We start from the raw sequence: 19,434 nt of genomic DNA on the forward strand, positions 1-19,434 counted from the left end.
GAGCTCTGCTCCCTCTGCCCAAGAATACAAGAGTATTGAAAGATTCAGTATTTAAACTTTTACTTTCTTAACATACATTTACTTTTACCTTAAACTTTTACTTTCTTTTACTTTATTTTTACTTTCATATCATACTTTTAAACTTTTAACTTTCTTAACTTTTACTTAACATTAAACTTTTACTACTTAACTTTTACTTTCTTACTATACATTTACATCCCAATGCTAAAATTTTAAAGGAATCAGGCATGCTATCATTGAGCAGGCATGACCTAGGCAAAATGCAGTCATTGTATTGTAACTTCTTACATTTTTCTTGAAGATGTTAAGGAATGAGGAGTGATTTTAATTTGTTAGCAAATACAGACAGCATATGGATAGTGTTGCTATTTATTGGAAGCTTTAAGGTTTATTTCAAAAAGAGGCAATTAAATTAGATGTAATTTGTTAGTAATTTTGCTTTGAAGTCTCATGAGGCAGCATAGTGCTGCTTTCTTTGGGAAAATGGTTAGGTTTAAAATGTCACTCTGCTGTTGGCAGGGTAGAAAGATGCTGCCTCTGTCAATGCTGGAGTTTTTGGTAGTTAAATGTATTAATGTAAACTGCATAGCCTAGAGACATACAAGTATTCAAAAAAAAGGGGAAGGTGGTATTTGGAATTTAATGGAAACAGGAGTTGTCCAGAAGTGCGTTTCATCTCAGGAAATTACTGCTGATCTGCAGGATCATTCTCCTGTAATTGCTGTCATTTCTGGTGGTGAGGTAGTTATTTCTCCATCATAAAGTTTGTCCATACTCTTCAAGCAAGGAGCAAAGAGAGTGAGTGTGTGTCCCAGCTGATGTTACACAGGCTGGAGGGCAAGGCAATATATTCCTTGGAGACCCTGGGGAGATCATCTCTTCCAGCATCAGCTTTCAATTCTTGAAACCTTTAACCTGCATGAATATTTGTCTGTGTACATAACATGTCTATAGAAGCAGATCTGTAAAATCATCTTATTATAGAGAGTAGCCTCAGTATACAGGAAAAACAAGAATCAGAAATGAAATGCTGATCTGTAATTATAAAGCATATTCTCTTTGATGCTTAAAGTACATATAAAATATTCTGATAAGAAAGTAAAGTTTGAAATAAAAGTGGTAACAATTGCAGTTAAAAATCCTTTATATCTCTGGTTAGCTTTAGTTCAGTGGACATTTGGAGGATTCTCTTTGCTAGCACAGTTGCAAAGTCTGCATTCTTATTAACTGTTCCAACTTCTACAATCTTGTTTTGAGTAGGAAAGATTACATTTGATTCTTCTTGTTGGAAATGCATTCTCTTTCTCTCTCTCTTAATAACATTCAAATTGGAAGGATTCTTCTCTGGGCTGAACTGGACATTTTTGACGTGTTTTCTTCCATTGTTTTGACAGGAGGGAAAGGATTCATATTCACAGTCTCTGACATTCAGGCTGGAGTCGTTCACTACCATCATGATGACAGTGATTCTACTAAGGATTTTGTGGTATTTAGGATTTTTGATGGCTGCCACAGTATTCGCCATAAGTTTCCAATCAATATCCTCCCTAAAGATGACAGCCCTCCATTTCTTATCAGCAATGTGGTCATAGAAGTTCATGAGGGACAGATGATCCTGATTCAGAGCTCTATGCTTCATGCATCTGACATGGATTCCAGTGATGATTACATACTATTCAATATTACCAAGCCACCACAGGCTGGAGAAATCATGAAGAAACCAGGACCAAATCTGATAGGTAATGAAACACATCCACAATAGTACACTTATCTTTGTTCATCCCTCCCTTCCCCCTTGCTTTTTAAAACTGCATTAAATGTTACAATTAGACAATTTATTTTGGCTCAGAACAAATAATGGAAAATTTGGACTTCTTTGTAGAGACCCATTATTAATGAAAGTTGGTCTTGGCACCAGGATAACTGTACATGTGAACACAATTTATCCCATAGTTCTTTCATTTTCAGTCTATTTGCCTGATGTATTTTTCTCCTCCAGAAAAGTTGGGCTAGTCAGGAGTTACTTGATCTATAAGGATCCCTGAGAAGTTCAAAGTTATTAGGTGATGCTAATGATGCTAAAAGGGAAGAAAGTTCTCCTTTCATTGAACTGAACTCAGAAATTCCTGTGCTAGACTGTAGAGGCTGCTCGTCCTGCAAATACTCTTTTGTCCTCTGAACAGGGCTTTAGGCCAATTTGCTGTGTTGTATAATTTTTTGAATGATCTTTAAGAGACGTAAAAAAGATGTTGATGACCTTCAGGAAATGTGGGAGACAATGCAATAAAGGACTTGCCCTAGTTAGGGTGAGAAAAAGGACATTTTGCTTCACCAGTTACTTGCACAGCTAACATAATTTTTATGAATTATTAAAATCATGCACTGTTCAATATAAGATATGTTCTTCAATTCAACAGGGTATTCTGTCAGCAGTTTTCTTCAGAAGGATATATTTGATGGAATAATGTATTATCATCACTTGGGAGGAGAAGTATTTGAAGATTACCTTGAGTTTGTGCTGTGTGATAGCCATGAACCCCCCAATCTCTCAGATCCACAGGTATGAAAATGAAGCATCTTTTGGCAGAGCCCCGCATATTTCCTTCAAATGGATGATGATTTTATGCCTTCTGATAGACTTTAAAATCAAACTGGTATGGATCTCTTCTGTTTGCTGCTACCCTGGTCATAACCACAAGTAATGGTCTTCAGAGCTAGCTCTTGTTCTTGCTTCCCATAGGGTACTTCTTTCTCCTAAGCCACAGAGAGACAAGGTCATTGCAAAGGCTTTTTGCTGCAGTGTAAAATGAAATGTTGAAAACAGATTAGATTTGGAGATTCTACAGACAAACAAAACAGCCCTCCTGAAGTCAACTGAGAAGAACTGACTCACCCAGGAGTCCGACATACTGAATTTAACTTTGATTTCAATTTAAAAGGAAACTACTAAGAATTATAGGCTTTGCATTTAACTGCTGTGTATCTCCGTTGCTCATGTATTCATGACTGGGCATGATAGCCACATCCTGCATACCATATTCCAGTGATTTACTTACTTGTCTGTGTGCATGTTTATAAACAACTGCTTGGACAATCTCATCTTGAGATGAATGTCTGCTGATTGCACTCTCTCCCTGATTTCAGGTGATGGTGGTGCACATAATCCCTGTGGATGATCAGCTACCCAGAGAAGCCCCGGGCGTGACCCGTCACCTGATTGTTAAGGAGACTGAGATTGCTCACCTAACTAAGAAACATCTCTACTTCTTAGATGTGGAAGATCAGGACAGGGAACTCACATACACCATAACCACTTCCCCATTTTTCTCTTGCACACATGGGTAGGTGTGACCTGCCATATCTTTCAGGTGGGACTGGGCAATGACTTATGTAAGAGAAGCAGCCTCAGTGGCAGTAGCATTCTTGTGTATCAGGTTCTTCAATTGTTTACTTAAAGTGCAACAGATGGTGCACCTCCCTGTTGATGATTAAGTGTGAGCTAAAGCTGAAAGCAGCAGAATAATACATGGAGTAATTAAAAAAGCCCCATAGTTTAGCAAGAAATAAGGAGGAAAGCATCTGAAATATTTTCTTTCCTTTTGTTGGACTTGCATTTTACACTGCCATATGAGATCCTGTGCAGCCTTGAGCACAAGTCACAGCACGTCTCTTACTGATGGAGTTGGACTGACCTGGGCCTACCCCAGGCTGAGACCATGAGGTGCTATAGTTTTTTCTAGGATATTATTATCATCATGGCACTGCAAAGGACTCCTGTTCCTGGACCCACGGGGCGCAGTGAAAGCAGAACTAGTTAAGGAGGCAATGAGTGTGTGGAATGAATGGGTATATTAGCCATCTACATGTCATTGATGCTGTTTCACTGGTAGGAAATTCATGAGAATTCATGACAGCATTGGCAACAATTTGTCAAATAGAAAAGTTTAAAATCCAGCCATTGTACAGCTCAAGCTGAAGAACATCAATTTCAGTTTTGACCTCAAATAACAGAGGATCAGCGTGCAATTGGGAAGAAGGAAGTTTATGCTGGTCCCTTATTCAGTCAAACAGCTACATGGTTATCTAGTTTGCTGGTTACCGCTGTTGGAAAGCTCACTTGTTGGAGATGGGTTCATTTCAGAAGTTTAAAGATGCATGATATAATTTATTTTTCTACATAAAAGTAAATGCAGGTTTGTAAGTAATAAGAATGTGATGGACTGGACTTTCAGGAGGTGTAATTGGTATCTGGGCTGTACAGAGACACACTTGTATCAAACCCAGAGCTTGCTTAAAAGGTATGTAATAAATTTTCATGACCATCCTGATACACATTTTTTTGTAGTCAGTTTTCTGTGATAATGTTTAAATGAATAGCAAGTACAGAAGAAAGAATATAGTTTGGGTGGGAATTTAATTTGAAATGCAAGACTGACTGAGCTATGTGACTGTTGGTTTTCCTGTTCTTCAGTTTCGCAACCAGGATGTGACATACTTATTTTTGTATAGCCACTCAGATGCTGGGAAGCTGTTTATGGTGGACACCATCCCCAAACTAGTCAAGGACCCTGCTGCTCTTGCACTGCGGTCCTTTGCTCAGGTTTGTTATATGTTACCTGACATTAAAACCTGTTCTAAACGATTTGAAAGTTACAAGTATACAGCTTCTTTATGGCAGGAAGGGGTTAAAAATCAAAACTTTCATAATTCAATTCCAGCTTTTGAAAGAAATGTCCATTATGCTTCAGTTCTGCAACATGTAAACATAACTTTCCTTCTGAAACCAGCAGGGGCTGCAGTTTCCTAGGGTAGCCTGTGTTTGGATCCACCATGATTTTAAGATGAAGGAAAAAATGAGGCCTTGAGAGTTTTCTGCTTATTCTCAGTGTCTCCACCAATAGATTTGATACAGGCTGAAAGAGGCCTCTTTCAGGATTTTGTTGCTATGTTTCCACTTAGTCTGATGGATGTCTTACGAATATTAGTAAAGTGCCCTGGTTTATATCCTGATGTATTGATAAGGTAATCGTAATAGATGATAATGATGATCATCGCAGTACCATAATGGGAGCTCTGAGCCTACAAATCCTTAATAAGGTGCCTAATATGGGTGTCTGGATGCCAGATTTTGGTGGTTATTTTGGCCTTTTTCAGCAGCCTTCTCTTGGAAAAAAGAAAATAAAGGAGGAGGCAAATTCTGTATTCAGACATGCAGTTCCTGTGTGTTTGTTAAACTTCATTAGTTTATAAGAAAACATTTCATTAGAAAAGGCTTTTGGGCCAGCATTCATAAAGGGATCCATCAAGGAGACAGGCCATCACCTCTGTCAACATTTATAAACTGTGCCTGTGCTTTTTGCTACAGGTTTGAGTATTCGAACCTGTACTTACTTGATTGGTAACTAAAGATGCATTTAATCAAGGTATTGCCAGTATATAAAGAGTAGATGCGAAGTTTACGGAATTAATTTTGGCAGTTCAGATTCCATCTAATAGGGGGTTGAGAAAGGTCCCTAATGTCAGTTTTGGCTCTCCCAAATTATGGGTTTATGGCTCTCTCATTATCTCTTCTTACCTTCACCCCTCTTCTCTTTTTGCAGCATGCTGTGAACTATATGAAAATTGCTTACATGCCACCGCTGCAGGACATCGGGCCTGAACCTCAGCATGTCCAGTTTATTTTTTCTGTCAGCAATCAGCATGGTGGCACTTTGCATGGGATATGCTTCAATATTACAATTCTTCCTGTGGACAATCAAGCACCAGAGGTAGGGTGGTGGTGAAGGCAAGAGGAAAGGACTGGAAATGGCTCTGAGTAGAAACAGAAATGCAGAAAGAGGTCTTGCTCTGACTGAAATGAAAAATAAGTCTTCCATGGGATCAGGGTTTTAGTGCATTAAATGTAGCCTGCATTGGGACTACAGTGGAGGGGAAAGTGTGGTGAGTGTGCAACGTGATTTTGTGTGTTGAATAATTTGAGGGCTACCTCCAATGCATGAGTGGCTGTACAAAATATGTATGCCATATCCTGGTTAACAAAATGCATCCTCCCTCTTTATTCTGCCTATCGACTATAAAGGCCAGGAGCCTCCTTGAACAGGATGGAGAAGGGGCTGCATGTAGTAGGGCCTGCTATTAGTAAATTCCTTAGGTTTTCCTAACACAGCCATTGGCATTTTATTTTTTAAGGTGTCATACGTCCTTATACTGGAGCAAACTGAAACTGCCATTTGGTGAATATTGGGAAGTGCAATAGAAAAGAGAGTTAAGCATTTTCTCTTCCATGCAGGTTTCTACAAGCCATTTAAGAGTGGAAGAGGGTGGCCTGAGCCCTGTCACAGAGGAACACATTCTCATTTCTGATGTGGACACAAAACAGGAGCATCTCCTCCTCCTCCTGCAGAGACAGCCTCAGCATGGGACGTTGGAACTGGATGGCATTCCTGTCAATGAGGGCGACAGGCTTTCCTGTGGGGATCTGCGTACCCTGGCAGTCAGGTTAGAAGAGTGGCTGTCTTCTCCTCTTACAGTGGCTGAGTTTTCCAGTCAGATGAGTGAAAGACCTGCAATGAATTGGTGAGGTGCAGGGGATGCAGCCAGCAATACTCACCATAGAACAGCTCTGGCAGAGCTGCTCCAAGATTGCTGGCTGATCCTCAGGACTGCAACAATCACTGCAGAAGCTAAGCTGCTGTGTCGCCAGAAAGTGGGAGCTAGTGACCATGTCTGGTTTAGATAGGTTTCCCTATATAGCACTGCCCCATGCAGAGGAAGAAGCAAATTCTGTATTCAGACATGCATCTCCTGTGAAGAAGGCAGTGGCTTGCAGCTTTTTTCTTTTAAGGAAATCACATGTTTATTAAACTTTGTTAGTTTACAAGAAACCTTGTACGCTAATTAACCCAGAGATGAAAATGCTGCTGATATATTTGTGGCAAGAATGAGACTTGATTTCCTACATGCATGCAGAATAAGAGCTCTCTGACTCCATTTCCATCTATTAGTCAAAGTAGGCACCTACCACAGCAAGGGCATACATGCTTGGCAGACATCTCACAAGCAGCCAGAACAAGGATGACAAAGCCTCAGTGAAACCTTTTTCCCAGCTGTTGTCTGGCTTTTATTGGCAGTTTTCTTCATGTAGGAGACCCCACAAGTCTTCTGAAGACATCCTAATCCAGAATAAGCAGTCTTAGATGGACACACTGGCACAGGGATTGGCTTTTTATATTGGGAAGGATCCATATTGACTCTGGCATGACCAGAAAGCAGAAAGCAGAGCTTCTTTGTCTATGTGAAATATGTGTAGCTCTTCTTTTCTTTTTTTTTCCTTCACAGTTATCGGCACAATGGCTCTGAGACTCTCACTGATGATATCCTCTTTGCAGCCACAGATGGCATCCACTTTGTAGAGTTCATTCTGCAGGTCAAGGTCAGTGTGTTACATATTTCTGAAAGCAATTGCCTCTGTAGAAGAGTGTAAAGCTTGATGTCTGAAAGTCTTTGCATTCTCTTGGAAGATAATGGACTTGTTAGACATCAGGAAGATAATGGACTTGTTAGGCATCAGGTTTATGTGGCAAATTGAGACATTTGGCCTGTCCTAGCTGAAAGGCATTTGCACTTGCTCTAGTCTGGGTTCTTTAACCTGGAATTATTCTCTGTGTACTTAAATCTGGGGACTGAGATTTTTCTCAGGCTGCAATTATCTAGTTCAGTTTATTTTTGTCTTTGAATTTTTAACGTGACCCTAATTCATCTGGTTTCATTTGGTTCATAGGAAAGCTCAGTGTACTCTGGCCGTGACACCATACTGCTGGTTTGAGCAGTATGGAAGGCAATGTATTAAAACAACAGCTTTCCACTGAAATGAAGGATAAAAGATCTTAACTTATTTTTCTGATTAGGTGCTGCCTGTGAATGATGAGCCACCTGTTATACAGACAGGCCTTGTTCCTGTGCTCCACTGCCTAGAGGGTGAAGAAGTGGTCCTCTCCTCAGAGTACATCTATGCCACAGATGCAGACAGTGATGACATGAAACTGATGTTTACTCTGGCTCGCCAGCCCTATCATGGGCTGGTGAGGAAAGCTGGCATTGCTGTGGATCGGTTCACCCAAGCTGATGTAATCTCTGGTTTAGTCACATACAAGCACACCAGTAAGTGAGTTCATGATAGAATTTGGCTGGAAGGTTGTCACAGAGTTTTCTGGAAGGAAATCTTAACCAGAATTCATATAATCTTTGCAGAAGCTCAGCAGGAACTGCTGAGAAACCACATGTGTTTTGTCCAGGGAAAAAAATAAGGTGGCTTTGAAAGAGCGCTGATGATATAAAACTACCAAATGTTTTAATGAGCTCTCCAAATCCCTGTTTGAAGTGAAAAAATTATTAGAACAGCTCCATGGAAATATCATAACCTTAGAGGATTTCTTTCATTGTTCCTGGTAAAATATCTTCGGCAGTTTTTTGGTTTTGTTTGGTATTTTTTTTTTGTTGTTTTTTTTTTCGGAAGGGGGGTATTACTGTTGAATTAGGTACAAAATAGAGCCTTTTTATTTGTTTCATGACATTAAAAAAGCCCACTTCAACCTTTTTCCAGAGTCACGTTTAAATAAAGGGATGTAATGCTGTAAATTGGGATGCCGTGTTTTAATAGAAAACTGCTAACAACCTGAAGTACTTCTTGCTTGCCTCTCCAATCTAGATGGCTGTCCATTTCTGGACTGTTTATAGTCTTTCTGTACCACAAGGTAGATGATCAGATTTTCTTCAGGAGAACCACAATGCTAAAAAGATGTTATTTTGTGGTTTTATTGTAAAAAATAAAAAAAAAAACCAAAAACTGTTTTTTTTTAATTTTTTTTTTTAATTACACACTGAAATCAAGGGCCAGTTAACCCTATTTCCTATTTAATGTCATATTTTTATTAACATTAAAGGGGTTGTCTTCTATGTCTCTGATGACAGCTTTAGTCTTGTTTGTTTTTTTCTCTTTTTCCAAAGGCTGTGGTTTTCTATGTAATTAGTCTGTAATTTTGTGCTATATATGCGAAATTTTCAGGCTTGGCACCATCTAAAATAAGCAGCTGGTATTTGAGAAGAGAAGCAAGTACTTGATTATGGCCACTCATAACAAATTTTTCTTCAGCAGCCGAAAGATACCAGGAACATTATTTCAATGGCAGTGTTTTTCAGAGTAATGAAGGGCAGAAACTCGCTTTCATGGGTGCAGTGCCGGTGTTTTTTCATTCCCAAATTTCTGCATGTGCCTCCAGTCAAATGTTCTAACAGCAGATATCACAAGAGATGGTGGGAATCACTGTCCCTTCTTTGCAGACAGCATATTAGAAATATCCTGCAACAACGCAAGACACAGGCTGCCACAAATGCTGGGAAATGCATTCAGCCACAGACGCTTCTTGCAAAGGGTGGTAGTTCCCAGTCCTGTGCTGTATCAGCCCACATTTTCAACATGATTACATATGGGCATAATATACAGTTGCAAAAAAGTACACATACAAAGCACAGCCCTTGTTATAGTCCATTTTGTAGGAATAAGAGGCATATACGAATACATGCATTTTTAGGTGTGCAAAAATGTTTTCTTCTGGAACACTGTGGATATTACCATTTGTCATAGAGAGAGTATATATACGTATATACATATCTAAAAGAATGACCTTTTCCTATATTTTTTGAGAAGGAATGAAGGAAAAACTCTGCATGAATGTATGATTTGCAAATGCCTTAGTGAACAAAGAACAGAATTATGAGTACTACTAGCAATTTTATTACAATATAGTATTACAAAATTGAATGAATAATGTTATAACTATTAGTAATACTTAGTTGCATACTTTTCTGCACCCTTTTATTCTAGAATAGAAGCTGGTTAAACTTAATTACAAACAGCAAACCAAATTCTTTACTAAACAGCACCCCCACCAGCCAGAATTAAGAATTCTAGTAATTTTGTTTTTTCTTCTGATTTTGAATACTGCAGGCTGTCCTTGCAGGATACAAAACTACTCTTCATGAAGCTTTGGTAAAACGTTTACTCTGATCTGCAATATTTTTTCCAGGTGGGGAGATTGGCCTGACTCCTTCCATTGAGATCTTAACCTTCATTGTCTCTGACAGTGAGGCTGGCATAGATGTGAAAGACTGCTGTTATGATGGACCTCTTTCTCCTCCAGTTCCGCTTCAAGATCCATTTCCAGTATATGACCTTAACATTACTGTACTTCCAGTGGACAACCAGCCTCCATCAATTGCAACTGGTGAAAGATTCCTCTCACTACACAGTTATAATGTGGGCTTACGCAGTACTGTAATGGCTAAGGACACAGGGATTTTACTTATTTGTTTGTTTATTTGGGATTTTTTTCTTTATCATCAGAAAGAGCTGGGATCAGCATACAACAGTTTTGAATCAGAATATCCATGGATACTTTTTTTTCTTTTGCTAGTACAGTATAGCCACCAAATTCAGCTGCAGGTTCAAGTGTGAGTAACTGCTTGTGGCTCTTCAGCTGCACGTTTAAATCATGTGGTTAGAGATAAGTGTTCAGATCTATTCCCCTCCACCTATGCACGTTCCTTGCTTCACATACGTAGGCATCATGGTTTATCGCCAACCAGCGACGAAGCGCCACACAACCTCTCACTGACTCCCCCTGGTGGTATTGGGGAGAGAAACAGCAGCATTAAAAGGGGAAAACTCACTGGCCACCCACGCAAGCAAAGCAAAGCAAGATAAGGAATTCATTCACTGTTTCCTACGGTCAGGCAGGTGTTCAGCCATCTCCAGGAAAGCATTCCATGTTAACGGTTACCTGGGGAGACAAACGCCATTGCTCCACATGTTCCTTCCTTCCTACTTCTTACCCCAGCTTTGCATGCTGAGCATGATGCCATATGCTCTGGGATATCCCTATGGACAGCAAGAGTCCGCTGCACCACCTGTGTCCCCTCCCAACTCCTTGTGCACCCCCAGACAGCTCACTGGTGGGGTGGTGTGAGAATCAGAAAAGGCCTCGGCTGTATAAGCACTCCTCAGCAGTAACCAAAACATTGCTGAATTACCAACACTGCAGCCCAAATCCCAGACTTAGCCACATACAACCTATTATGAAGAAAATTAACCCCACTTCAGCCAAAACCATTATAGTAAGCTATGTCTGAGTAAAAGTGATCAATATCTTCTCTCTGAACTGAACTTAGGTCCAGAAAATAGTCATATGCACTGTTTATGCAATAACATAAAGTAAGTATCTATCTACTTTTACATGTCAAAGCTACAAAAGAAATTTAGACTGGCCCTTATATAAAAGGAGAGAATCTTTTAATACCAATATTTAACTCTGTTAATAGATGAAGCCAAATTTATGTTATATGTGCAATCAATCAAATAAATAGATTTGAACCCATATTTTTACTAATACTTTTCAAAATCAAAAATATTTAGTTAAAATGGAAATAGTTTTGGTAATGTACATGTAGCCTAACAGACCTCATTGTGCAAAATTTCCATTGACTTCCTGGGCTTTCAATGAGGTCTGTAGTATACACATAAAGGTATGCTTTCTTTATGCCTGCCTTTTTCAATGTCATTTGTTTGTTAGCATAAAATATATGTTATGTATCTCAGAGAATATCTAAGCATATGTATGAGTAGTTTCATAATTGGCAGGCTTTCACCCAAGTAATGTTCTGGAAATGAAGTGTTGTCCCAACAGGGAAATTAAGCAGTGTTGCATGAAATATTATTCATTATGAACAATTCAGAACAGCTCTCATGTAATTAATGCTCTGACTAACACAGGTAACAACTGATTTTGAGCAGCACATAGACTATACCTAATGATTTACCAGCAAAATAATTTCATGATCCCCTTCCTCTCTACATACGTGATGGCAAAAGCAGGGTTGACAGTGTAGGCACTGAAAAAAAACCTTAAACCAAACCCCCTCGGTAACTCAGTATTTGTTGTCTTTTCCCCCTTAGTTACTACTTTCATTTGTATTAACAAGAGCAACAGCAAAATGAGCTAAAAGAGCAATAATGCTTATCATATTGTTTGTGTGCAGGTGCAAGGTTTGTGGTGGAGGAGGGCTCCTCAGCAGCCCTTACCACAAACCATTTGCTTGCCACTGACCCTGACACCACTGCAGATGACTTAGAGTTTGTCTTGGTTTCTCCTCCTCAGTTTGGTTACATTGAAAATATACTGCCTTCTCCTGGGTTTGAGAAGAGCAACATTGGTATAAGTATAGGTAAGTCTTAGTGACATACGGTAATCAAGTAGATGAGATACAGAGGGCTTCTGGTGCTGTGGGCTCTGGTGGTGTGTACATTAATATGGACTTACTGAGGAAGGCAGGTGCTGGCAAATGCAGAGCAAATGGGACTGTGAGGGAGGAGTTCAAAGGAAGACTACAAATCTGAAAATGTGAAGAATTAGCACTTGAAGTAAATAACCCAGTCTTTGCTTTATGCATTCCAGCTGCAGTCGATTAGAAGTGACAATATGAGACATTAATCTGCTCTCTCTCTGCCTTTGCCTTCAATCCCCTATGCAAGGATCCTGCACTTCCCTTCACCTAAACCTCTGTCACCTAAATGCTTTAGCTGAGAACTTGAAAAGCCTGGGTCCCATGTTAGTTTTCAAGACAAAGTAACAGAAGTGATAGAGATGTGGGTTGGCTTGGGTGTCTTCATCTTCAAACACTGTAATGCAGTTTCATCCTCAGTGAAATGGACTGTGGCATGCTCTGTAATGCTACCAGCTTTTACCAGTGCCTCCAGACAGACACTCGGAACCACTGAGCCTTTTGGTCCTCATTTTCCTGGTCTGTCATAGAAACGTTAGTGTTGAAGTGGACCTTAAAATTCCACTAGTTCCAAACCCCACAGCCATCAGCAGGGATACTTTCAGCTAGACCAGATCAGTCAAGTGAAAATCAATTTAACTACTTAGAGCCCAGGTCTTACCCATCATTTGGGTCTTTTTGGGGGAGCTCCGTTCTGCAGACTGAACTGGGAAGCATAAAGTTGCAGTCCCACAAGCAGCATTTGTGTTTCAAGGGAAGGGCACGTGTCCTGCGGTAACTTGCAGTGTAACTCTTTCAGCCAAAAAAAAAAATTGAAAACTTATAAAAACCCTTGCAAAATCCAAGATATTTCTTTGAGAACTACATAGTTTCAGATTTTTTTTATGATAAGACCAGAAGGTTGGAAAAGATTGTGTTAACTCATAATCTCTTTAAAATATCTAGCTTCGTTTCAGCTGAAGCACCTGAAAGCTCTGAATATAAACTATGTACAAGCCAGGCACGAGCAAATGGAACCGACAGCAGACCACTTTGTGCTTTATGTCACTGATGGGCTGCATCGCTCCGCAAAGACTCCATTTTATGTGCTGATCAACCCAACCAATGATGAAGTCCCGGAATTCATAGCAGGAAATATTACTGTAAGGAAATAATAAAATGTCTGTTACAGAATTATTTTATACCAGAAAACACTTTTTCACATAGATAAGAACATTGCTCTGACACTTGTTCCTCTACATCTTTCCTTTGCTCATGTAGTTCAGCCTAGTTCAGGAAACAGCCCCGTTAAATCCCATGTAAACTGGTAACAGAGAGCTGCAATGGGACTGTACTAGTGCACAGCTCTGGTAACTTTCAATTAAGAGGAAAAAAAAGTGCTCAATCTTTAAACAAACACATAATCTGGAAAGCAGAAGGATCTTCATGCTGCTTCTGGTTTCTCAAGAGCTTTTATATTTTCCTGTAGTTTTTTTATGCTTCAGGCTTAGCCTGTCCCCTCTCTGAAGACTGATTTTAAAATAGTTCTGCCTTCCCCTGGCAGAGGGGGCTCTTGAGAAGAGCAACATTAGCAACCATGCTAAGGCAGTGTAAACTAATGTTATTGTGAAGTAAAAAATGCATGATTTGTATAAATGTATATGCATCAATTATTTATACATGCATACCTTTATATATTCAAATTCTTTCTCCTTGGCACTTAATATGAAGTTTATTTACCTAACAGCTCTTCTATTAATTGGGGCGTTACAAACTCCTTATCTCACCTTCTTTTTTCATCACTGCAACCATTTACTTCTCTATGTCACTTAAAGTGGTTGAAATCAGTAGCTGATTCAAAAGCGACTGGGAAACGGGTGGAGAAAACAAACTCACACACGGTAACAACCTACTTAGGAAACTGAGCTAAAATTCTCAGATTCTTTTTATGTAAAAGAATTTGACATTTTTTTCTTTCGTGTTTAGGTTCAAGAAGGGGAGATGAAAGAGCTGGATCTTTCTGTTATCAATGCAGTTGATCTGGATGTGCCTCAAGACCATTTGGTATTTGGGGTTGTACAGAGGCCCCTGTATGGGTTCCTTATTAATGGAGTTCATGGCAAAGATATTCTATACTACAGACAGTTAATCAGCCATGACCACCACAGCCATGAGTTGCTTGTTCATGACTTTTCCATGGAGCTACTGAAGAATGGTAGGTGCAGCATTCTTCTGACATTGGTCTTTCATCTCTTTAATGAGGCAAGGTGGCACAGTAAGAAACCTTTAGCATTTATTTAGTCACTTGCCTTATGTGTATTTCCAAGATGATGTTTAGGAAGCCTACTGTAGGAGAGGATAAGTTTCGAGACCATCTTAAGAACCTGAACACGCACAAGTCCATGGGACCTGATGAAATCCATCTGCAGGTCCTGAAGGAGCTGGCGAATGAAGTTGCTAAGCCACTGTCCATCATATTTGAAAAATCATGGCAGTCAGGTGAAGTTCCCAATGGCTGGAAAAAGGGAAATATAGCCCCCATTTTCAAGAAGGGGAAAATGGACCGCCTGGGAATCTACAGACCAGTCAGTCTCACCTCTGTGCCTGGCAGGATCATGGAGCAGATTCTCCTGGGAACTATGCCCCTTCAAAACCTGAGGAGAGATTTTTTTTTTCCTCTGTTGCCTAATAGGAACCTTCAGAAGTGTCAAGTTCCCACCCCAAATTCCTCAGCCTTCCCAAGTGCTGTTTTTGTTTCTCTTCCAATTGCTTGGTTTTTCTCTTTTCCCATCCACAATGGTGACCAAGCTACCGTCAGCCCAGATCCTCTGATTGGCTATGATCACAGCCACAAGGTCAGCTGTCCTCCCTGAAGCTTGTTTAAAGATCCCTGAGAATTAAGGCACAGAAGAGTGTTGCCTGATAGTCTCACCCTTGCTATGGTCCCTGTTAAAATAAATTGGAATGAAGAGAAGAGAAGAAATGTGCCTTTTTTTCAGACCAACAGAGTCCTTTTTGTGGAGGGAGTCACTCCTTTCTCCAGTCATGCTGGTGTCTTTGAGACAATGATGAACATCATCGGCTCACCAAGCTTATTTTCTGGTAGCTGAAACCAGCTTGCTGTGACAGGTCATGTGGGGAAGGGAGATGGAAGAAGGGTGAGGGGAAAACAGAAATAAATGATGTGAGAGATTTTGCTGCAGTCAGATTTATTTGATTTTTCCATTTTTCTCCCTCTCTTCTTTTTCCCACCGCCCCCTGCATAGGAATGAAGCTGATGTACATGCATGACAATTCCGAAAACCTCACTGACAGCTTTAGAATCCAGTTATCAGATGGGAAACATAAAGTCATCAGAACCATTTCAGTAAAGGTCATTCCAGTTAATGATGAGAAACCAGTGCTGAGCAAGTAAGCCACATGTTCCTGTCTCTGACAGAGGGATAAGTTTAGACAAAATGATCCAAAAGTGATCAAAACAGCAAATTGGCGACTCATGGGGAGAATCACAGACTAATGTCAATACAGGTGTTTCCATATGGGTCTCTATCAGCTTGTTCAACAAAAACATTTCTAGTGAAATAAGGATATGCTTTAATGTGGCTCAACATTAAAAGAACAGTGAGAAAAAAAAAGAGTGGGGGAGCATGCTTATTTTGCCTTTTACAGCTTACTTGAAGATGTTTGTCAGAGAGCTGTCATGTTTGCACACCTCTACCGGCTACTGACCACCATGGTATTGACTGCAGCTACTTTGCTTTGCCCTTCCCTGGGACAACTGCATGTCTAAAACATCTTTCTGAAAGCACTTATGTATTTTGGCATGAGATAATCCACAAAGTTGATGCCTCCTTGCCTCACAGGGGAAAGCTTTTCAGCTTAATGATTCTTTTATTTTCTCTTTGCTTAGCTATAATTCAGCTTCTGAAAAGATGCATGCTAACTTCCCTTACAGTTCAAAACTAGGAAAGAGAAATGAAATAGACATAGTCAGAAATTGCTTGGCTTACCATTTGCAGATAGGCAGCTGGCTGTGAGAAAGATGGACCTCCTGGACATTTTAACAAGGGGCTTTTCCCTTGGGATCCCCATTTTTTAGCTAATGCTCTGCTGCAGAGCATGAGGGCCCCCATCTTCCTGCCTGGTTTCCAGTCCCAGTCAGGCAGATGGGGAGCTGGGAACCCAAAAGCTTTGGGCACATAGCTTGAACCTCTGAAGTCTGCATTTCAGAAACGACTCACAGTCTGTTCAGCAGGCTGCCAATAATGTGGGCATTTCTGATCCCTCAGGATATTTGGCCTGCCTTCAGATCAGACATACATTTCCCATTGCAGAGAATTTTGAATATTTTGTTTTGTTTACTGTGCAGAGCTTCCTGCTTTAGCAAATTTTAGTTTTATAGTTGAAAGATTATCAAGGATCACATAATGCTAACAAGAGAGAGTGTTCATTTCTTCTTAGAATAAATGATATAGTTTATGAATTCATATCACATACTGATAATTGCCTATTTGTTCCTCATATGGTAAAGACTGATACAACATTTTCCATCCCTTCTCTCTGAAGGAAGGTGATGGAGTACAAGAAATCAAGTGTTTTTAGGTTTGCCCAGCTGGATCCAGAAACTCTTGCTGCCTCATCTGGTGTTGTTAGAACTCACCATTTGCCACTCCTGTGATGAACAACACACAGTGAGCCACCTACTTGAAAAATATCTATTTCATTATAAGAAGTTACTGCTTCTTGCCTGTTACTCTTCCACTGATACGCAGTATGCTCCCAGTATTTAAGCAGTAGTGCTTTGAGGAAATGTGTTCAGTTTGGCGTTGGAGTGGTTTAGCTTCTACATTCAGTCATGACATCTTTGCCATGGGGTAGGAGCTACCTTACGCTACTGAAGGGTTTTACAGGTGAACATTTGACAGTACTTGTAAGCTTTTTCTCACCTTTTGATCTGGGGACACCCTTTCACCTCAGGGAGTTTCAGGTGTCATCTCCATTAGTGGTGGTCAACAGACTGAAGAATTTGCAATGGGATGTTTTTAGCTGGCAAACAGTGAGTGCCAAAAGCTCAATCTGTCAGCTCTTGGACTGCATCCTGTAGCAAGGAGTGCCCTTGGGGAATGTAAGGCCCTGACACATTCCCCTTGAAAGCTTCTTCTCAAGATGAGATATTGGTGATAGAAACAGCATAAAGAAGAAGTTGGTTACATCTTTGTAGTACCTTTTAAAGATTAAGTGACAGACTAGTCAGTTGAAAGACAGTCTTTAGTGTACAATCAGTTCATTGGAGCCAGTATTAATATCGTAGCAGTAATATACAATTCAGCCTATTTTTTTACACCACCCTCTTATAGATTTTATGAGGGTAAGTGGAATAGATTCCAGATTAAGACAGATGTGATAAATCCCTTATTGCTGTGTGTATCTGCTTTGCTATTTTTCACCATTCTAAGGAGAAGCTGGTCTGAGAAATTACATTGTCAGAGAGGTTACTTTTCTTTTACTGCATCAATACATGACTTTCAATTTTTGCAGAAAGGATGATATAGAGGTGAACATGGGCGAAACTCGAATAATTTCCAGTGCTGTTCTGTCTGCAGAAGATAAAGACACCCCCAGGGAGAGAATTTATTATATATTTGAAAGACTTCCAGAAAACGGTCAGCTTCAGCTCAAGGTTAGTCTTTGTACTTCAACAAAAAGCAGGCATGCAAACAATGCTCTCTTTTTTGGATAGAATGAAGTTCATCTTCCTTTTCTCTCAAGTGTCTGTCACGTTTTGAAGGAGACAGCTATGGCCTGTTTGACTGTTGAAAGAGTGTTTGAACCAAGCAACGATGCCGTCTCACAGGCTTTGACAGTAAAGGCCAGATCCTCAAGAGAAGGAGAGGGTGAAAAGCATAGCAGATCATCTAAGGTGACAATGGAGAGAGATGCTGGGAGAATCAGCACATGGAGGGCAAAACCAAAGTGTCAAATATGACAGAGGTGAAGGGGAAAAGTTCTTGATCAAAAAAAGTGACAAGGAAGCCATTACTTCAGTTACTTCAGGATTCAGAAAGAATGGAGGGAGATGTGTGTGAAAGAGTGAGGGATAAATCATGAGCTAGAAAAAAAGTATAAGGGGAAGGAAGGGAAAAAAGGAAGAAAATTAAAAGGATACAGAAAGAAGAAAGGCAGAAAATAAAGTTTGGAAATGGAAGGAAAGTTGACCATTAATTGACCAAATATAGGCCACATGAAGGAAAAGTTAGAGGAAATACCTCTTTTAAATTGCACGCATATATAATAGAAAAAAAATAAATCATTTTTTAAGACCCATAAGTATGGAAAGTATTTTGATGTTGGATCCTTGTAAGAACCTGTGGATCACAGGATCATAGAATCATAGAACAATTTGGGTTGGATAGGGCATTAAAGCTCATCTAGTTCCAATCCTTCTGTCATGGGCAGGGACACCTTCCGCCAGACCAGGTCTCTCCAAGCCCCATCCAGCCTGGCCTTGAATACTGCCAGGGATGGGGCATCCTCGTCTTCTCTGGACAGCCTGTGCCAGGGCCTCAGTACCCTCATCATGAAGAATTTCTTCCTGATGTCTAACGTAAATCCGCTCTCTGTCAGCTTAAAGCCATTCCCTCTTGTCTTGTCACTACTTGATTTAACAAAAAAGCCCCTCTCCAGCTTTCTCCATTTAGGTCCTGGAAGGCTCCTCTAAAGTCTCTCTGGAGCCTTCTCTTCTCCAGGCTGAAGAAGCCCAACTCTTTCAGTCTCCATAGGAGTGGTGCTCCAGCCCTTGGAGCATCTTCATGACCCTCCTCTGGACTCATGCCAACAGGTCCATGACCAAAACTCACATGAGACTTGTGAATTAAAGGGATCCCACTCACTGACTGAAGTCTGACAGTTTGAACATTCAGGGAACCCACGTGTGTTTGAGCTCTCTGTCCTTGATAAGCTTTGCTCCGAAGCAACTGATGCTGTTACTGCAGGCTAAATGTCAAATACACAGATCAGTCCAGCTACTGTGCTATCTTCAGAAAAGCAGGAAATTTTATTTGTCAATTCAATTCTTTCCATCAAAAGACAACCTCTGGG

The 19,434-nt window shown here is 40.2% G+C and overlaps 1 protein-coding gene across 7 annotated transcripts in view; it reads left to right on the forward strand.

The window, feature by feature from the left end:
- The window catches only part of FREM1 (FRAS1 related extracellular matrix 1), a 64,333-nt gene that overhangs the window by 18,608 nt on the left and 26,291 nt on the right, over positions 1 to 19,434 (forward strand). For 3 of the 7 annotated variants that reach the window (XM_062609043.1, XM_062609040.1, XM_062609041.1), the window contains 14 exons: positions 1,416 to 1,760; positions 2,439 to 2,581; positions 3,166 to 3,362; positions 4,531 to 4,621; positions 5,622 to 5,789; positions 6,311 to 6,519; positions 7,360 to 7,453; positions 7,929 to 8,181; positions 10,107 to 10,304; positions 12,115 to 12,300; positions 13,303 to 13,499; positions 14,323 to 14,551; positions 15,603 to 15,747; positions 17,875 to 18,016. In XM_062609043.1, the coding sequence (XP_062465027.1) occupies positions 1,416 to 1,760; positions 2,439 to 2,581; positions 3,166 to 3,362; positions 4,531 to 4,621; positions 5,622 to 5,789; positions 6,311 to 6,519; positions 7,360 to 7,453; positions 7,929 to 8,181; positions 10,107 to 10,304; positions 12,115 to 12,300; positions 13,303 to 13,499; positions 14,323 to 14,551; positions 15,603 to 15,747; positions 17,875 to 18,016 (2,597 nt within the window). Of the gene's footprint in view, positions 1 to 1,415; positions 1,761 to 2,438; positions 2,582 to 3,165; positions 3,363 to 4,530; positions 4,622 to 5,621; positions 5,790 to 6,310; positions 6,520 to 7,359; positions 7,454 to 7,928; positions 8,182 to 9,085; positions 9,691 to 10,106; positions 10,305 to 12,114; positions 12,301 to 13,302; positions 13,500 to 14,322; positions 14,552 to 15,602; positions 15,748 to 17,874; positions 18,017 to 19,434 lie in introns of those variants that run through there. The other 4 variants (XR_009962898.1, XR_009962897.1, XM_062609044.1 and 1 more) reach the window with 4 other exon arrangements.

Source organism: Pezoporus occidentalis, unplaced genomic scaffold, assembly GCF_034315485.1.
Source record: "Pezoporus occidentalis ecotype Australia unplaced genomic scaffold, CSIRO_AGI_Poc_V1 ctg133, whole genome shotgun sequence".
Taxonomy (NCBI): Eukaryota; Metazoa; Chordata; class Aves; order Psittaciformes; family Psittacidae; genus Pezoporus; species Pezoporus occidentalis.